Source organism: Chanos chanos, chromosome 1 (assembly GCF_902362185.1).
Source record: "Chanos chanos chromosome 1, fChaCha1.1, whole genome shotgun sequence".
Lineage (NCBI taxonomy): Eukaryota > Metazoa > Chordata > Actinopteri > Gonorynchiformes > Chanidae > Chanos > Chanos chanos.
Window position 1 is genome coordinate 56207187 of NC_044495.1, and position 21607 is coordinate 56228793.

Genomic DNA, 21607 nt, shown 5'->3' on the forward strand with positions numbered 1-21607 from the left:
AACCCTTCCATCTCTCGCAGTCTTACAGAAGCGGTCTGGCTTCAAAAGCTAAACATGGCGAACACAGAAACGTAGCACCAGACTTAAATATGTATATGCGTGTTTTTTACAGGGTATTCTGTCTGGTAGGTTTCTTTTTCAGCTTGTTTGAAAGGAAGGTTTTTTTCGAGAGGTTCTGAGAATCTGTTAGGTTTTCCCTTTACTATGGAAACGTGGTCTATGTGTAATTATATAAGTGACAGGTACCTTAACCAGCATAATATGGCCATACCTGGACCTTTTGTATGATCACTGAAAACAGTCTAAATGTCCTATAACCTATTTACAAGCTTAAAACTTGTTAAAAAAAATAAATAAATAAAAATTCAGAACCTAAGTCACGGTGTACTGTGAACATATAACAGATTCAATCATTTTTATATAGGAGGGAGTTAAACAAACAAACAAAACAACTATTAAACAAAACGCTATGTTTTGCAATCAGTTATACTGGGTAGACTCTTAGTTGTTTTTCTTTCCTTTTTTTTTTTTGTTTTTGTTTTTTTTTTATTTATTCTCAGTTATTTTTAATCCACTGTATGTGAAGGGTAATGCATTGGTCAGATGTCACGGGGTGTAGGCTTTCTTTGTAACGGTATGGGATATACTGTCAGATTTTGGCGTAGTGGTGCTAAATTGTCATGCCATCTGTGTTTGTCACATTCGGCGGGAAGGAAGCTGGTGATGGGGTGTCCCCGTCCCCCCCCCCCCCCCCCCCCCCCCCCCCCCCCCTCAGGCTTTGTACATGTTCGCGGCCGTAGCCAGGGCCAGCTGGCCATTGGCGGCCACCACGCACGGCTCCTCCTCCAGGAGTCCCGCCGGATCGGCATGGGGGATGCTGTCGTGATAACTGCTGAAGCTGATGTTGTCTTCCTTGAGTTCGATGGTCCAGAAGGGGGCGTTAAGCTTTCGGTTGCGGTACTCGCGGTACATGTAAACCCCGCCCACAAAACCCATGAGCAAGACCACCATGACGATGATGACGGCGAGGATGATTATGTTGAACTGGGTCCAGGAGACCACCGTCAGGGCCGAGGCGGTGCTGTTACCCATCGGGTCTTCGCGGTCGGGCGGCGCGGTCCGGGCGCCGTGGCCGCCGGGCGCGGAGGTCAGGCGGAGTAGGGTCGTGGACATGGCAGGAGCAGAGGTGGTGCTAGGGGTTGGAGTCTGGAGTGGAGTAACGGATGGAGAAGGAGCAGAGGTGGTGGTGGTGCTTTCCTGAGTAGCTCCAATCAAGGTACCAGGATCCTCGGGAAACAAAACTCTCACAGCTAAGGAGTATATGAAGAAGGAGAGAGAGAGAAGGAAAGAAAGAGAGAAAGAAGGAAAGAGAGAGAGAGAGAGAATGAAAGAAAGAGAGAGAGAAGTAAAGAGAGAGAGAGAGAGAGAGAGAGAAGGAAAGAAAGAGAGAGAGAAGGAAAGAGAGTGAGAGAGAGAGAGAGAGAGAGAAAGAGAAAGAAGGAGAGAGAGAAGGAAAGAGAGAGAAGGAAAGAGTGAGAGAAAGAGAGAAAGAAGGAGAGAAAGAAGGAAAGAGAGAGAGAGAGAGAGAATGACAGAGGGAGGACAGAGAGGGAGAGAAGGACAGAGAGAGAGAGAAGGAAAGGAAGAGAAAGAGGGAAAGAAAGAGAGAAAGAAGGAGAGAAAGAAGGAAAGAGAGAGAGAGAGAATGAAAGAAAGAGAGAGAGAAGGAAAGAGAGAGAGAGAGAGAAGGAAAGAAAGAGAGAGAGAAGGAAAGAGAGTGAGAGAGAGAGAGAGAGAAAGAGAGAAAGAGAAAGAAGGAGAGAAAGAAGGAAAGAGAGAGAGAAGGAAAGAGTGAGAGAAAGAGAGAAAGAAGGAGAGAAAGAAGGAAAGAGAGAGAGAGAGAGAGAATGACAGAGGGAGGAGAGAGAGGGAGAGAAGGACAGAGAGAATGAGAAGGAAAGGAAGAGAGAGAGGGAAAGAAAGAGAGAAAGAAGGAGAGAAAGAAGGAAAGAGAGAGAGAGAGAGAGAGAGAGAGAGAGAAACAGTAAGAGAAAGGGAGAAGGGGATTTCCACATATTTCCAGCATTTCTAAGTGATTATAATCAACGTAAACTAATCTACTAGTCTATGAAAATTCAGAAGTAATGAACTGCTTTCCTCGAGCCAACATGCTATAATACAATGTGTGGTTTGTTGTACAAAGGGCCGTAATACAATTAGCCCAGATCCACCCTTCTTCCTTGTTGTAAAAATGTCTAGTATTTAAACAGTATCAGTATGTTTTCCTCCATAAAAATATATGGAGGCCACTGATCGAAAATGATAATAAACATCTGCAGTTCATGTTTCAAAAAGTAAAAAAAAAAAGGAAAATTCTACTGTCCAGGTAACTGCTATTGTCAAAGTAATGTGGAAATATTAACTTTGTGTGGGGAAGAGGAACACTTGGTTAGAGTGTTTCAGCATATTAACTCCTACTATTACTCCCTATTAATATAACTCCTGTTGTATCTTCTGAGCTTTACTAATTATGACATCACAATACGATCTTGATTTTTATATGACTGGTCTTAAAATAGACCCTTCAGCTACCAAGCAACACAGTTCTGTTTGTAAATACTAATGATCAGTGGGCGAGCCACTATTAGATTCCCAGGTACAAAGTACGGGTGTGATTCGAGTGTATGCAAGATTTAGTCAAAAGGAATCTCCACGCCCACTTTGCACACCAGTAAAAGTTGTCGAAACCTGTTAATCCGAAAACATAGTACTTTCTTCCTATTTATGCTCCCAGAGCCAGAACACACACGCATAAACACACACACACACACACACACACACACACACACACACTTATTCTTACATCTTCGAGTGCAGTTATGAGCCCTTGCGTCTCCCGTGTATCCGTCGGCGCAGATCTCACAGTGTGCGCCCGCTGCGTGGTTGGCACAGCCGTGGCAACGCCCGGTCTCAGGGTGGCAGATTTGGGGTGCGAAGTTTGGGTCGGCGTTGCCGTTACAGTCGCAGGGAACGCAGGCCCCGCCGGATCTGCGAAACCCGTCCGCGCAGACGTCGCACGACGCGCCAGAAAATCCCGGCTTGCACTGGTCGCACGCGGGATTTCCTCCGGAGTCTGCGGGGGGGGGGGGGGGGGGGGGGGGGGGGGGAACGAGACACATACACAGGCAACGGCTCAAGCATCCAGAACGTTATAATCGCTTGTTTAAATATTTACCAAAAAAACCCACCCAAGGAAGGGGTAAGGGGTTTTTTGGGGTTTTTTTTGGTTGTTTTTTATCTAAAAGAATACAGATCAGAAAGGCACACATGGACACGCGCGCGCGCACGCGCGGGCAGGCATCCAGAACGTTATAATCGCTTGTTTCAATATTTACCAAAAAACCACCCAAGGACAGCTTTTTCATACCATTTTTTTTTTTTACATTTCAGTTAAAACGGCGAATGGCAAAGGGCAGCAACTGTCCCAGCCGACACGCTTCAGTTCGGCTTCTGCAGAACCCCACCCCCCCCCCCCCCCCCCCCCCACCTCATACAGCATGGGCGTAATGAGGAAACAGCGGAGACAAAGTTTGCTTTTAGGATGAGGTGAGAGTGCAGGGGGGGTGGGTGGGTCAGGAAGCCCCCGGGAGTGTTGAATTCCTTAAAGCATTCTTTTATGTTGAGTTTCATTGAGATTGTCTGGGTGATGGTGATAAAGAACTAAGTGATTTATGACTGTCATTTGTAATTATGAAGGGGCTTTCTCTACAATGTGTTCACTGACTCGGTAAATCACGGTAGTTCCCACGCTCCCCGAATGGATCGGTTCCAGCCTTTCACCGCGTGTAGTGGGATCAGCGATTGCGTGATATGTGGTGTGATAACCATGTATTTAATTAATGACCTCTGGACAAGTTCATGTCTATATACCTTGTAGTAGAGCCCAGCTTCATGCATGCCTTAGCCATTTAATACTCGAGTGTCTTGTCTCGTGTGTTGTTTTAAAAATAAAAAAAAAAAATGGAAAACTAAAATTTTCATGTATTTGTGGTTATGGATATTATTCATGTGGCCCTTATCTTGGGGACTGTTTAGTTAAATCAGTGTTAGGAGACTCCAAAAAGAGGTGAAGAGACTAAGTGGGTGGGGTTTAGACAGCTTGAGTAGCACTGCTGATAGGCTGTTTAAACTCACTGACCAAATCAGTCTCAGTCTAGTGAGGTGAGTGCACTCTCACAGAACTGCTAGTGTTAGTGTGGATAGGACCATATGTCATTTGGAAATTCTGCTTCTCTACCACTAGATGGCGATGTTATACTATTATGTGCTGCTCTCAATTGCAGTCATCTATGTACATCTAGCTTATATAAACACATTTAACACAAATGTCACAGGATTTACAGTGCAGATTGCTCTGGATATTTCTCTGAAATGTTATATGACTCTTGGTAGAAATTGGGTAATTTCAAAGATCGAATATAATTGGAATTATATATACATATCCAATACAATCACGAGATATGTGGATTAATAAAGATTTACATTTAAAAAAAAATTCAGATCACATAGTGATGCAGACTTTACAGAACATTACACACCTTTTGCAATTATGCATGTAAATGTATGACCTATAATGCGTGATGTGGATTGAAAGCATTGTCTCAATGGAGAACTACACAACCTTAAAAATAATAAACCTGAAACCTCCTTGGAGAAACACATACACACACACACACACACACACACATACACACACACACATACACACGTACTTGGTTGACGTTAGGTGTGAAATATTTATGACAGAGAGAAGTGAAGAATGACAGGCTGACTGAGCTGATTTTCTAACGCTCCATATATTTCAACCTCTCATCTAAACTCAAGGGTAAGGGGTTTTTTTTTTTTTTTTTTTGGTCGGTTTTTATCTAAAAGAATACAGATCAGAAAGACACACATGGACACGCGTGCGCACGCGCGGGCAGGCACCCCGTTCAGTCAGAGGGCACGCTTCAACGCCGAACTGTTACCCCGGTCCGCAGCCTTCTCGATGCGACATTAAAACAGGCCTCGTTTTCTCAATGGCCTCTGTTGCCGCGGCAACCGCCCCCCCCCCCCCCCCCCCCTCCGATCGACTCCTCTTCGTTTTCCGTGACGGAGCTTCTTTAATGCCACTCCTCGCGCTAACCTTGAGGTAAAGCCCGGACGTCATGCAAATATGTGGTCACTGGAATACTGGAGCAGCAGAGACTTACTTATCATAGCCACTCCCTTTTCAAACTGCAGCACTGTGATTACATCAAACCTAATGACCTCACGTTATAACCCTATAGTCATTTTCCCTTTATGTGTATGTGTGTGTGTGTGTGTGTGTGTGTGTGTGGGGCGGGGGGGGTTCACTGAAAAGAATGAAGAGGGTTGGAAATGGAGAAACTCTCACAGACAACCACTGGGTGTCGAACCAGAGAATTACTGTTTCTTCGTAAACTGGAAATACAAAACTAATAAACTAACCTCGGGCATTTGACCAACACGAAAGCTATGAAAGCTACGAGAACCTGCTCCGTGCTAAGGCATACTTCCTCCTCGAAAAGAGAAGCGAACAATTTTCTACTTCCTAACTATAACAAGAAAAAAAAAAACAGAAAAATCGGAGAGCTGACCATGTGTCCCACTGAACTGAGATCAGAGTGAACTCTCACAGAACAAATCCAGTGCAAACCAGGCTCACCATTCAGCATCCAGTTAGAAAAGCAAGCACGGGTCTTCTCAGTAGGTCTGGTTGTGTAAGCTTTTGGCTTCATACACAGTAATGGAGAGGTCAGCAGTGACAGGCCTGGAAATTGCATTGGTCCGATTTATCCTTGTCCTCCACAGACAGTCCACATCACCCTTTGCCTCTGGGCCCTTTGGCCTGCTAACATATTTGGGTATGAGGTGCTACATCTATGACCCTAACTCAACTCTCTCTCTCTCTCCTTCTCTCACTTTCCAAGATGTTCAGTAGAGAAGGGAGAAGTTCCCCGGGCTCTGTTGCTCTCTGACAGTCATAGATGTAAAGTGACAGCCCAACTACGCAACACGTCACCACGGCTGTTGCCAGGCAGCGGAAGAGGACCAATAAGAAACTAACAGAAAGGACACTGAGGATTCTGATTGGAAATGATTACTATTCTTTTTATCTTTTCACAGTTCTCATGGACTTTCGTCGGCCTAGACTTCAACCCTTGAGTCGCAAGTTATCTATGTCAGAGTTCATGCTCTCACACGTCAACGTATGTGTAATCTTATAAAAATGAAGCCTTGAGTTTAATTATTGACCTCATAAAATGAGTTTAAATGACTAAAAGATTGACTTAGAAAGACTATTGACGAAACACTGGCCCTGAGTGTTAGATGAAACACCTAAGTATTTATAGAGCAATCAACAGTACCACTAAAAAGGACTTCAGAACTTTACCACAGAGAGTTGGACCTAGACCACGCATGCAAACTTGGACACGTGACGGTTTCACGCCATAATTGATGGAACTGTTACACTTAGCTCTTTTAATCCAAACCAGAAAGTATTTCAGCACACTACTACACAAACAAGACACTGTTTTAATTCTTCCAGGAGGACTACGAATAGCTGATTAAATTTTGAATAAAATAAATAAATAAAACCTTGTGTTGAATACAGTTCCGAGACTGCAAATTAACCGAAATTCTCCATAGACTCACCTTTCTGAGCAATATAGTCAAAAGAGCGCGATATCGTAATGAGGTTTAGAGACTAGGCTACATAAGCTTCAGGTGTCTCGGCCTAAGACTACTGATTTAGGATCAGGTTCCCTTAGTGCCTATATATGGTTATATTTGCATTATAAAAGGCAAAGCTGATCCGTGAACAGCAGCAGTCTTATCCTGAGAAATCTGATTCACATAGGACGACTTCAGCATTCAGAGCCCGCCAAGACTCAGACCAGAGACTTACCAAGGTGGCAGCTGCCTGTTGAAGTGAGAGGGGAACAGGGGCAAGGCAGGCACGCGTCCGTCACGCCGTCGCCATGGCGACGATAGAAATTCACCTGGCACTCCTCACAGTTCTGGCCCTGAGTGTTATTCTGGCAGTCCGTACATATGCCTGTGGAGAGACAGACAAAACCCCCCTCAAAAAAAAAAAAAAAAACAGAAAAAGAAAAAGAAACCCCTACACTATAAACACCGAACAGCGTGTATACTGGGAACCCATTAGGAGCCTGAGGTTCGGTCCCAGTTACTCACAGCTGTGGAGCAAAATGGGACCACCGTTAAGGACTTGGCTCCTGCTTCATGCTATACTGGTATTTTCAGCAGGGAGTATTTAAAATTCGTGATAAACATAAGCACCTTCTTCCAAACTACCGTGGAGCCGGCCAGATCTATAAGTCTGAAAGCGAGTCTTTAGAACGAGGCTATAATATACAGCAGACTTAAACTGTCCCCGGAGATGAGACATTTGGCTTGGTGTCCAGTAACAGAGCAGAGCTGTGTAGGCAGTCCCTTGTGAAAAGGTGTTCTGGTGGATGTAAAATTTTAGGAGGCACAGACTGTCCCTTGAGAAAGTTCTGGTAGTTTATGTTAGAAAGGAGCCATAAATCCAAAACATGCTTTTCTGGATCTAGGGAGAGGTTACCAGCACCACAACCACCATCTGGACTGACAGCAGAGTAGGAGGCAGATGGGCTTTTACACACACACACACACACACACACACACACACACACCCCTCTAGCCTCAGTCTGTTAGAGTACTCCTCCTTATGTGTGACTACAGAGACAGTCCATCAGGAACACAGAAACACGCTTCAAAAGGACTTTTTTTTTTTTTTTTTTTTTTAAATATCATCTGTATTTATGCAAAACAATGTGACCGTCATTTCTGTTGCTGTGGGGACATAGCGATAAAAGAGGAAGCGCGGAGGCAGCGGTTTGCTGAATCATTCATAATGACTCAATCTCTCAGTCTCTTTTGACTCAACCTCCAATTGCCTTACATTTTAAACAAGACCGAGATTTTTTTCCAGCTATTAAATTAAATGCTTTATTAATCACATTTTCCCTCAGAGCTCATCACTTTCACAAAGAGGTGCAGAGACTGTCAGTGAATTGAGAGAATGAGGGAGGAATAGCTAAATCAGTGGATGTGGCTAATAGCTGCGCTGTGCTAAACCTCGTTATCCAAAAGAGGTAATTCGAGGTTATGACAGAAAAGGCTGTTCCCACCGTAACCTGTAGGACATGAGGGCGTGTCGAGCACCAAATAGGTAGGGTTAGTCTGAACGTCACGACAGTCCTGCAAGATAACAGTCCTAAAATAGAAAATATCAATCTTCCTCCACGCCTGTAATTGTAAACGTTTCAAACGCTAAAGGCTACGTATCATAAAAAAATTGAGGATCCTTGCAACGAGGTCGATACTCTCTATGTCGGGTGTTGGGATTATAACTTCCTGCTCTTGGTGTATAATGTCACTGTCAATCATTTAGACGGACTCACCGAATCCTGACTAATACAGCTACCACGCCTCTAGGTTAACAGGTGCGGCGTTAGCGGTGATATTAACCCAGCCAGAAGCAAGGCGTGGCGGCGGTAAAGGTGCACGGTGCACGGACTGACCTGATTGAGGTTGACAGTCTGTGGAGTGACCGTTGCACTGACATGGTTGGCACCCCGTGGCACTGAAATGGAAGAATCCAGGATGGCAGTCATCGCACTTGGGTCCGTACACTCCCGTTTTACACACGCATATTCCTGCGCTAAATGGAGAATAGAGAAAAAAACAAAACAAAATAATTGTTTGATTACAAACTTTATTCTCTATAAATACCTGATATGTAGACTAACCTGTGAAGTGATCATAAAATATGGCTGCATAGATTAAGCAACTGAAACAAGAGAAAGGTGTTTTGGACCAAGCTTGAGGGATCCTGGTCCAAAAAAAAAAAAGATTCCTCTTGCAAAATAACAATTCATTATTTTGACAAGAAAATGAACAGACCTTTTTTTCCCAAAGTGCCTCGCCCCGACTAGGTCTGGGTGTCCAAAATGATCGTAAAAAACACATGTTAGTAACTTACCACTATCTTTAAAAAAATCCTATTCATCCAAACCAAAACATCATCACCCTAAACACCTTGTTCATATTTCACTGAGGAGAGAAACATCTGGCGCCTCAACACATCAAACGCTGAGGCATCTCCCCCACCGCACCCCATTTCCTGACTGCTCAAGAGTAGTTCACCCCGCTTTTACACCCCAAACACTCCGGAGCATCCACGCCTAACCTCTCCGTGGGAGAGCGGCTTTGTCTTAATACGGTAAATCAGGCTAGGTTCTAACCCACCTCACGCACGGTTCAAAAGCCAGTCTAGACGTTTAATTTTTTTTTAATTTGACCGCCGTTTACCGCGAGCCTCTCGAACGGATGGTGTCAAGGCTGTTTGAGAAGTTCAGACCGCATTTAAAAAAAAAAACGCACAAACATCTGTTCTCTCCCCGCAGAACTTTTTATGATCCCAAAGACACATGAATAGGCCCAGACACGATGATTACGTTTTAGAACCGTGCTCAAAGACTGAGGAGGAAAAAAAGGTGGAGATATGGCAAGTGAAATTTCTAACTGTTACAGGTAACAGAGTGACCATATTTTGGTTTTCAAAAGAGAGGACGGGACGGTGGGGGCATTCCCCTCCTAACTGATCGGGAAATTTGAGTGTATGTCACTTTTGGTTCCTGTCGTTGTGCATGTACAGCTGATGCTTGACAATGCAGTGTGAAACTGCATCTGTGCTTCACTGCCGCAATACATAGCCGGCTAGTCTTTAGTAATAAGACAAATAACTACAAGCAGAATAACAGTTATGCTAGTTACGCAACAGTTACGCAAGGTCATCTTGTAACAGTCATTACAAGATGACCTTTTTTCTTTTCATTCAAGATTTGGTGGCGTTACAGCTTTCTTAAGGTCTCTTGGCTGTTGCTGCAGTGTTAACGGTAATGAATGAGATGCAGTTCAACCAATGTTCATGGCATGTTAGTGTACGTGACCATCCATTGGATGTGTGCGAGAGGGCGGGACATAAAGAAAAAGGTAAAGGCAATGCAAGTACACGCACAATGAATGGGGACTGCGGAAAGCAAAAGCAAAATCCCGGACATTTTTGGCCATTTAGAAATCCCGGCCGGACGCAGTTTTTAAGGTCCGAAAAAGAGGACATGACCGGGACAAAGAGGACTTATGGCCACCCTAACAGGTAAGTCAAGCATACACTTGTGGCTCATTCTCTAAGAGATTTGGGCAGGTATAATGACACACAAAGCAGGACAAAATTTAAGGTAATTTCTGTACCATAAAATTTTTAAAATATATATATAAATAAATAAATAATAATAGTACAACTTTTCAAGACATGATTGGCATATACTGATGCACTAAATTATGCATGCCCCAAAGTCGACATATTTCAACTTCCACGTAATTAAATAATTCTTCTCACCAGTTGCAAAAGAATCAAAATTTGTTGACGTTGAGGTCCGCTTATCTTTATTTTATTTATTTATTTTTTTTAGAGAGCAGTAGAGAAAACACAGAGGCACTAATGTTTTCCCTCGCAGGTCGACAGTTTTATCAGCTCTACCTCGGCGCTCGATAAACTAATTTACGAAACTTGAACGGTTCTCTAAACGTGGAGCTTCTTTACTTTGTTTTCCAGGCCTTTGACAGCGATTTAACCAACTTACAAAAATACAAGCTAACAAGTGTGAACAAGGAGCCACGAGTAATGGACTTGTACGTCTCTGGGCAATGGGGGGGGGGCCTTTGGGGTGCTGAGGGGTGGGGTGGAGGGGAGTTGGAATATTTGAATGAAGGTTAGCCTGAGGGGAGGGTGTTGGATGGGAATACTGGGGTGCAGGTTAGCACACCCCTGTTGGTCTCTGCAGGCCTAAAGGCGTGAGTACTCAGGGATGATAGATGACTGACGAGATGAGGAGACCCTGGGGACTAAGTCGGAGCACTCAGCCATGCTGATAGGGTTTCAGCCTAATGCCGCAGAGAGCTAAACACGCAGTGCTTCACAGACCAAAAAAAGGAATGAGAGAAAAGCCAGGCAGCTTTGAGAGAGAGAAGGAAGTGTGTGTGAGTGTGTGTGTAAAGCTCTTGGTTTACAAGGAGAGAGTTTCTTGAACCACTCCCCATTCAGAGAAAGAGACAAAGTGGAATCTTATCATTTCTGAGTGGGAATTAATGGAGGTTAATTGTTGGGAATGAGTAGCCACTGAACAACACTTTATTTTTCGCATCACAATCAGGGTGTCCTGTGAGAAAAATGAGACTTTGAGCAAGTCATCTCTAGAGAGATTCTTCCAGACCACACACTGACAACTCTGGATCAGATCCACGCCAGTCTGCATCTTGTGTCTGATTGAAATCAAGCTTCACTTAGTATGTATGGGCGCATACGCTGTTTACATGCGTACACACATGTGTGCACAGGCCACTGGTTTTGTTACCACGACTACGGCTCAGGACAAGGAGAATACTAGAGAACAGCTGCTAAGAGTGACATACAACCTCTCTCTCTCTCTCTGGCTCTCTCTCACACACACACACACACAGACCCCTCTAGAGACTGAGGAGAGAGATCACAACACTCAGAAACACAAAAACAATGTGAGCAGCACCTATGATGTATATTTTAAGAACTCCTATCGACGTCAGTCATGTTCATCTTGGAAGCTACTTGATATTAGCTCACAGAGAACTGCTAGCATCTTTAAACGGTCAATTTGAGCTGCATTCAAGCAAAGTAATGTCCTCTATATTTGTAGTCATATTAGTGAGCATGAACTTAGGTGAGCTTGCTGTTTGGTATCATAATACTCTCTCTCTCTCTCTCTCTCTGTCTGTCTGTCTTTAGGTGCAATGATTGAGATATCAAGGTCAGATAACGATCAACTGCTCTGTTTCTGGCATTGTGCCGACGGGCAGTGCTAAATCATTAGTAGGCCTAATGGAGGTATGCGATCAGTCTCCCTCTTTCTTAATGCAGATGGTTTCTCTACACGGCTCACTGGGACTTGCAATACACTATTCTCAAAAACAAAAGCACCCGTCTGATCTTTATTGCACATTATTTGTCTATCAAGGCCTAATGTGCTTGGCTAAATGGAGCACTTGCTTTTCAAACAGAAAAAAACAAAACAAAACAGAAAAAAACGGTAAAGTACCGCGTTCGCCGTTTGTAACGTCTCAGACGGTTTGCATCCCTCACCGCACACGAATGTGTGCAGTTATTCAGACTGCCGCGGAATTGAAATGGAAAAACACGGCGAAGAGGAAAGATTTCAGACATCAACACATAATATCAATAAGATTCATGACATCATATTTCATATTCCATCCACTTAGTGCATTATTAATGGGATTATTGACAGCGAGGCATCCAAGTACTGACCAATGTTTTAGAATTTTTTTTGTTTTAGCCAAGAGGTCATGATGAAAGAATGATTTTTCACCTTTGACCCTATCAGGGCTGTGAATTTCTTACGGTTAAACATGCTGATTAAAGTTCGGGTGTTCTCCTGCACTTGTCGTTTGACTGAAAAACAGAACAGCTACTCGTTCGGGGGCCCCGTTATTTTTTTTTTCCACTTTAAGAAAACTAACACACGATAAAAAAAAAAAAAAAAAGTCACCTCTGCGCTTGTTATTGCGCTCTAGCACGTTAGCTAACTCACATTAGCATGCTTAACTTAAGCGACGACCCAACCTAACGCGTTGTCCGATCCGTAGCGACTCTAAGTTACGACCGCGCTGTAAGCAGAGCGTAAGAAAAAGCGCGTGCCTTGAGTGTAAAACGTTTGTTAGTTTTTTTTACGACTCCTCTGTTTTAGACGGAGCGAATATTGCACGGCACGGATTCATTAATGTTTCAGTGAGCCTCAAGCGAATCAGCTGCATATTAACTAGGTCAGTGTTACACAACGGCTGGACCAGCCTCTGCTGCCATGGCGATGCCTGCATCATCCTCGCATCCATTACTCCATGACAACCGGGGAAATCAGGAAGCAAACCCACTCATCTCATATATAGGGGAGTTAGATAAGATGCTTCGCAGTGGATGCTGCTCCAGTTTCTAAGCAACTGCCAAAGGTTATACTACGAGGAAATTTTCATGTGTTGCACGCACGCGCACACACACACACACACACACACACACACACACACACACACACACAAAAACACTTTCTGATTTGGTATAGTACTCCTTAACATTTTGAAGAAAACTGCATTATGTATAATATATAATGCATTTCTTGTCTCATTTCACAAAAATGTATTCAGTCATTGAAACAGCAACTGTGTGAATTTTATCATCAAGTCATAAAACTAAAAAAAAAAGAAAGAAAAATAAAAAGCTGCTAGGCTCTGATAGGATGTTGAAACTGTGCTTCTCTCTACCACTCTACTCATGTTCATGCATAAGTGGAGAGGAACCAAATGCTTTGACGATTCAACACCCACACAACAGGATATTTTTGCGCCCCTGGAAACACATCTAACAAAGAGTCAGAAACACATCCAAGCAAATCTCTCTCTCTCTCTCTCTTACACGCACACACACACACACACACACACACACACACAAACACACAAACACACACCCACCATGAACAGGCACAAACACCCACAGACATTCAACAGCTACAAAGTTACTTAGTAGAAAATGAACACACACACACATTTAAGAGCATCACATAAGTCCAGTGAGACCACACACACACATACTCCACAGACCAGGCAGGAAGACAAACCCCTTCTGTTTCAGTTACTCCTGAAATAGGTTAGAACTGCTGGCTCAGTTCTGGGATTAAAATAGTCTTATATAAATTTCCTCCTCTCTCTTTGTGTTAGAAGCAGATTATAAAATCCCTCTCCTACAAAAAAAAAATACATAGTGTCAGAAGGGGTTTTGAGGAACAAAATCCTGACAAAGTGCTTTAGGGTGTTCTGCTCTAGCTCTTTGTGAAGCACAAATCCTTTCAACAGTAGTGCCCAACTCTATCCCTAAATTTATGACGTTATTTCCAATATTAAGATCAAACTCAGTCGTGGAGACATTGTATTAGCTTGTCTGCTAAGCTCTTACTCAATAGAAAAAGCTGCATTGTTGTCCTGGTTTTCACTGGGGAGTGTTATGTAGGTAACTCCCACAGTGGGACAACAGCCAACGAGAAGAGATTTCACTGACGGACAGTTTATTTCTCGGTGAACTCACAGCCTCTGAGTGCTTAGAGAGGAGACATAGTTAAATGCAGCATTATTCATGTCTCGGAATATCATCCTCTCACACCCTCTATTATAACAGATTCATAAACCCGTGTTGTGAGAGTGTAACTAGGCAACCATGTTGTTGTTTAAGATTTCTGGACAACAGCCATTTCCTTCATGTCACAGGTGGATAATTCTAGATATAACAGCATAACTGGAGTAATTTGCTAATATAAATTAATCTGAGATGAATTACATTCTCAAGACAGAGCTCATGTCGTTGACTACAAGAGAAAGGAAGCTGTTTAAATGTAAAAAAACAGGTTTTAATCATGCACAGTCAAAAAGAATTGAAAAGAAAATGAACATCAATAGAAAACATTAGAAATTTACACTGGGTTTTTATTCAAAGTGAAATCTGAGATTTTTTTTTGGACTGAATGTTCTTGTCTTAACGTCCTTGAAGAACTGTGAAAGGGCAAATCTCGAGTTAAAACCTAGCTTTGATCGTCGGACCCTAAAAGCCAATTACTTAGCGATCTCGTACCAAAACGAGCTGTGATTAGTGCATTTTGTGAGCGGCTGGTGCTTTCCATAATCCAAGTCAGATGTGCTTTGGAGACCCGCATGCTTTTAAATGAATGCAACAACAGGTTTGAGACTGATTTAAACAAAAAAAAAAATTCTCATGTACTTAACATTCCTGTACGAAAAGTTGAACTCATGCCGTAAGGTTTTCTAGGTAAATATATGACTTAGCCTACACAGTACCCCTCCGTCCACCAAATAACAGCTGAATTTTTTCGAGGGTGGGATGAGAGGACGGGGGGTCTAGCTAATCGGTGTTAATCTGATAGATTACCTGCTGGGAGAGAGAAAGAGCTAGTCTGGGCAGGCGTTTCCTTGGTTCAGACAGTCTGAGCAGGGCTGTATAAGCTTGCGCTTCTAATGGAATTTACGTCATATCCCCATCTAAGAACGGTAATCTGGTCCTCTTTCCAATTCTCCTGCGTATCCCAATCTCTCCCGGCTGTCTTTTCTCCCGCGTTTTACGTCTGGGAGTCTCTCAGTTTGGTTTAATTTCTTCTTCTCTCTTTCTTTTTTTTTTTTACCATGAGCAATGGCTAACAGTCAAACTACAGTACCCAGAATGCAGCGCGCTGCAGTGTTACCTACCTGTCACAGCGTGGACTGACTGCGCCGAAGGAGTCGCAGCTGCAGGGCAGGCATCTGGCAGTGCCGTTTGGGAAGTGGTCTTCTTCACACTCCTCACACTGTAGCCCAGTGTAGCCCATCAAGCACACACACTGACCTGTGGTTCGATCACACTCATCAGGATCCAGCACACCCCCCGAACTGCAATTACACACCAGCTCTGTGTGTGTGTGAGAGAGAGAGAGAGAGAGAGGGAGAGAGAGAGAGAGAGAGAGAGGGAGAAACATTACTTAAAAAAATCCACATGTGGTTCAGAGTAAAGAGAATGTGATTGGCTCTTTAGCACACGCACACACAGCAGGGGGAGCTACCTCAGACATACATAGCTAGGGAACAATAAAACAATGCATCAAAAGGACAAGGGTTCAGACAGTCTGTTTTTGAATCTTTCATGCTAAGGAAACACATCAGACTCAAATACTAACAGAACAAGCCATTCCCCAAACACTGATTCAGGACACCTGGCTGAACACAGACAGCAAACAGAGCATGAAAACCCACATAGGGTTCCCTGTACCTCAGATGTGTCTCGGCTAATGCATGCAAACGTATACATCCCTATACATACATATACACACACACACACACACTCACATACACATACATATATATATATGTATAGAGAGAGAGAGAGAGAGAGAGAGGGATGAGATAATCATATCCAGCTGCCCTTGAGCAGTATTTCACAGGGAAAAAAATACAAATAATATTCAATATTCTAAAACTCCCAATTTCTGCATTGTCACAGTCTCAGTGAATTGAAAACACATTTTAAAACCACGTAACTTCAGATCTCTCGATTTAAAGCTAAAAAAATATCAAAGCGCGGAGAAAGGTCGTTCATCGCGCGAGCATTCGAAAGACGCGACCCGTTCGTGAAGGGTCATGCCGTTCAGGATTTCAGGCCGCGCTCCGATCACGATTCCATCTATAGTCAGACCAATGTGGCTTAACAAACACTTATCAAGTTCAAGTGCGCATTCAGAAAGCTAAATAATGAACAAGTTGCTGAAGACGCTTCGTGAGGATGTTTTGGCTTGCGGAAAAGTGAAAGATTTCCTGTCCTCTTTTTGTTCCCCATTCCCTCTCTTCCTTTTAAATGGTCTGTATTGTTTTTCTAAGTGAGCTGCCCTTTCCTCAGCGTACATGGCGGTAATGCTTTTAATGGTGCTAATGTGGAGCAAATGCGAGAAGAACAGGAAACCCCATTTCATGCATAATTGATCTATTTGAAATGGGGAAAATATGGAAAATTAAATAAATAAATAAATAAAAAACTCGGCTGAATCCGTAAAATGGGTTTTGATTCTGCGTACTCCTCGATGAAAATAAAATTTGAAAGCTGTGGAATAATTCATCTACGTGAGTTCGCCCTATACGTCAAACAAGACATCACCACGCGTAATGCTTTAGTTCAGGTGTACTGACCTGTGGAAATGAAGTGCGTTACTATTTTAGTTCTGTACATACTCGTTGCTACACTGTCCTATTAAATAATGATTATTACATGTTGACCTTTGTACCACAAACCTAGTTGGCGAAGGCCTACTTAACAAAGAAAAGAACAGATGCAATGATTAAATGAGTAAATAGAGTGGTTATTACACCATGTTTACACAAGGTCAGTTTACGGAGACGTACTTAAACTGGTGAATCATCTTTACAGAGGCGCCCGCAGTTAGGTAACAGTCCTTTAAAAAAAACACTTTCACTACCTTTACTTCTAAGAATGTGTGTGGAAACAGCCTCTCCTGGCTCTGCCTACATAACCCACAAATCATCAATACTATCGCACCCGTTTAGCACCTTTAGTAGTTTGCCCACAAGGCATTTCATCAGATGTATGTCTACAGGCTGATCTTAATGGTGTTTGCAGAGTGTAAGGAAAACATTTGCATGTGCAAACACATCGTCCCGTGTAAAGAGAGCGAGAGCGACAAAACTAACACTCTTAGCATCCGCAGTTGGGGGGGTTAAAGGGTGATGGTAAGCTGCTTATGACCCCCCCCCCCACACACACACCCAGACAGATAGATAGACACATGCATGTAAATGAGGTTAAGGTCTAAAACAGAGTTTATTTAGAAGGTGCTCTAAAATCCCACTGAGCTGGATTTTCAGATGAGCATAACATGAAATTGATTAAAAAAAAAGAAAAAAAAAAAAAGAACAAAACAATGAACAATTTACGAATCACGGCCCCTTTTGATGACCCCAGAGAACTTAGAAACGTCGCCGACCTGCGAGGCCGAGCGACATAAAACTCCTAACCGCAGTTTGAGCTGGAGAATCTGTTCTCAATCAGATAATATTTATACTTGAGACGGAATCGTTTATTTAATGATTGTGCTTGTCTTCGTGATAGTGTGAGAGAGAAATGTGAAGGTGTGTGTTCAGTTACTGTGTCCACAAATGGCCCTCATCTCTCTTTCTCTCTCTCTCACACACACGCACACTTACTCGCTCACTCTCTTAGCAGAAACACATTATAAAATTCCTAGATCTCCATAGGGACCATGCAGAGTTGAACATGCCTGTCTGTCCATTTGTTCCAGCAGATAAAAGCAGCAAATGTGGCTCCATTCAGGTAAACAGATCCATTTGGAGGACACCGAGTTCCAAACTAAGAGGTGTCTTTCCATCGACCATTTTAAACAGAGGATTGTATTGCTTCAATTTATTATGCTGCTCTACTTCTTCATGTCAAATCAACTGTGATAAAAATAAATAAATAAATAAATAAAACTATGCTCTTTCATAACATCATACAAATCAGTCCTTTATTTGAGTCACCCAGAACAGAACAAGAGCTTACTAACACCCCTCAAGCTACAAGGCTGTTTATAGAAAAACTGAGAAGGATAGAGCCACGGTCACTGCAGATGTGCCTTTTTATATAAGGGTGGAAAGGAAGACACTGGGTGTCTGACAGATAGAGGGAGAATGGAAGAAGAGGGAGGGGGAGAGAGAGAGAGAGAGAGAGATTCTGTGTCATGCTGTGTTTCTCTTGACAACACGTTTCTAAGGCTGCTTGTTTGTAACTAATACACACAATGTTGTTGACATTACAACAAGAGTGACATTAATGTTCTAGTTACCCTTTGTGTTTACTTAACTGCATGCGCACACCAGCAGAGCTCATGTTATCGGAACATATGAACTGTGCTACCGTTTTTCGAAAATACAACAATAGGGAAGTGGGTATTTCAGATGGGTGACTATGGCTTTTTGTGTTGTGTCACAGAAACAAGTTTAGACACAACCCACAGCAGTGTTTTTGTTGACAGTGTCCCTTAACTGTGACCTCACCCAAAGAACAAATGATGACAGTATCTCGGATGCTAATCACGGGACATATCGGCGTTCATCTTAAAACACCAATGGACACGTGCCCCTAAGCACTGACATACGATCTGGCACGCACTCACTCGAATACCCGTCTCGACGGACAATAAGATCCACGTTCCCACACTCAAGCGCAGCAGCAAATTCATCTTGGATTTAAAATTTCTCATTGCAGCAACAGCAGCCACGTGATTACTCTTTGACGAGATTATAATCTGACATCATATATACAGAAATACCAGACGGGAAGGGGATTAAGATTTTAAAAATAATGTTAATAGGATATGAATATGAATGAGTCACTCAAGGTTCAAAGGCAAATATACTTTGTGTCCATGTAAACATGATTCTTGTACTTCAATTTCATATCATAAATTCTGTTTTCGTGTCCTGATATGCTAACATATTACCAAGGTTAAGTGGACCTGCTGGACCTGAAAGGCGTAGTGATCACTGACCTGTTAATTATTTAAGCATCATTGCTTTCAAAATTTCCTAAATTTAGAAATGACTAATTCACACATATGGTTTTCTGGGACACTGGGATACTACCACGAGCGAACAAATACATTTAGAAACCAAAAAGCAAATATGCCTCCTATATCATTATCATACCATTACTACCATTCCAACTGCTCAAAATAATAACGAATTTAGTACTAGTTTTGATCTGACCCGAGTATAAAAATATTTCAGATTCTGCATTATCTGTCTGCTGAGGGAAATTATGGATAAGCAAATACCTTCTCAAATGACAGGCAAGGAGTTTGTCAGCAACACAAACAAACTCTAGTTTTCAGTAAACAGAGCACAATTCAGACACTGCCTGAGGACAAGCTTCACTGGTGACAGAGGTAATGATAGTCTTTTTTTTTTTTTATCTGATCAATAATTTAGCATGAAGACCCACTGCGAAGAGACAGGGATCTGAGACAGTGAAAGATGGATTTCAGTAAATTTACATAAATCATAGACAAAGATGAAACAAGTAACATTAAAAGGTCTGCGCTATGCACTTTAAAAACATTTTTTTTCCCTTTGATTCCAGTGTCATTCCATTTGCTTTTGGCCAAGCATTGTCATACACATCTCAGCGTTTTAAATATTTTAATGAACAGTTGACTAAAATGTGCTGGCACTAGGGCAGGACAAAATGTGCAGTACTGCTTTCCTTTAATAGGTCGAACTTCAAAAACGTCTCGCGCGACGACACTACAGCTGTTTGAGACCAATTACATACATATTTATAACAGAAATTGGCACGAATTCAATGCTTCAGCCTAAATATTTGTGGTTGGCCTAGTAACCCGGGAAACATTTGCAGGAGATGTGGGATAGAATCGGGCACAAATCAATATTTCATCAATGCATCATGTCTATGTCCAGGGGCCAGTCCGGCCTAATCAATCTTTGGCTGGTGATGAAAAGACCAACCTTTGTACAGATTTGCACAGAGACTCAGCGTCTCCTCTTGCGTATAGGAATTTGCGTGTGGCCTACAATATGAAAAGTAGCGGGTGACGTGATCGAACAGAAAGCTTGATTTAAACCTCAGTAGGCCGTTCACTACTGCATGCCGTCGGATCATAATGATCCAAACATACCCAAGAGTTCAACAGATGAGACAGATGAACGCGAAAACAGAATAACGGGGACAACGAGTTTACGGAAGAACAGCCTTGTCCCTTGCTTATAGCTGATTATGACATTTGATGCTATCAGACTCACCTTGAGAATCGTCGGAGGTTGCGATAATATCTGACATGTTGTTTGCTCCCTGTGAATTTTCAGAACCCATAGTCTGCCCTGTTTTTCTCACTGATGAAACAGACGTCGCCGAGTTAGATTCCAGTGTGACTAATCCATGAATTTCTTGGCCAAATACAGCAGGTTGCACTCCTACTGTAGATGTTGTCTTGAGAGAAGGGGTCGTTGGATCCGTTGTTGGTAGTTCGATGGTGGTAGGACTTGGCGCAGTAGCATGTATCGTTTTGCTGGTTGGTAAGACTGTAGGTGCCGGTGTCAAACCAGTAAATGAGACAATACCCAACATCTCCTCAGGAAAACGATTAACGATAGTGATGTTTCGATGTTCCACGGTGGCCTCAGATATTTCGCGAGGCTTTCTTAACACAGATAACGTTAAAGCATTGTGAGGAATAACGCGAGGAGCCGCCTCAGATAAACCAATACATACAAATAAGATGAATGGAAATGCTGGTGATGTAAACATCATTAAGGCAAACCACCACATGTTATTATCAACGCTCCATGAAAACGTCGTGAAAATGGTCTGTCGCGTTCGGCCACTGCCCTCCTATTTCCATCGGTTTAGTCCCAAATCAGGTGGTTTTTCCAAGCTTAATCCCCTCTGATTTTGTCTACTCCACCATATCCGAGACAGAGCCCCTTTTCTGAATGACTGTAGCTTCTGCAAGGTGTTTGGTCCAAATCGACCTGTCGTAAGACTAATGTGCAATTGAGTGACACACTCCCTCCACCAATCGTATTGGTGGGAGGGCAAACATGAACGTTCTTTTCACGAGCGCCTTCATGTGGTGAACCCTGTAATCACACTCTGTACAACCTACAGCCAGCATATTATCCCTGAAACAGTGCTAGACCGCACAGCAAACAAAAGGTGAGGTTGAGTTCATCAGCAAAATATTTCATAGTTAGAAGATTGTAACATGAGCAGAAATACAACAACTGAATATTGGAAACGTTGATGTAGAAAAATATTCTGTGAAAGTAT

General features: G+C 42.7%; 1 protein-coding gene across 1 annotated transcript; it reads right to left on the minus strand.

Moving 5' to 3' along the window:
* Positions 1-771: 771 nt before the first annotated feature.
* LOC115818037 (multiple epidermal growth factor-like domains protein 9) lies at positions 772-21245 on the minus strand. Its single transcript, XM_030781269.1, has 6 exons — positions 20581-21245; positions 15469-15667; positions 8637-8776; positions 6974-7123; positions 2864-3133; positions 772-1310 (listed from the first exon to the last, which is right to left on the minus strand). Exons 1-6 carry the CDS (start codon positions 21104-21106, stop codon positions 772-774), a joined length of 1824 nt encoding a protein of 607 aa, XP_030637129.1. The 5' UTR covers positions 21107-21245.
* Between the last annotated feature and the right edge of the window lie 362 nt (positions 21246-21607).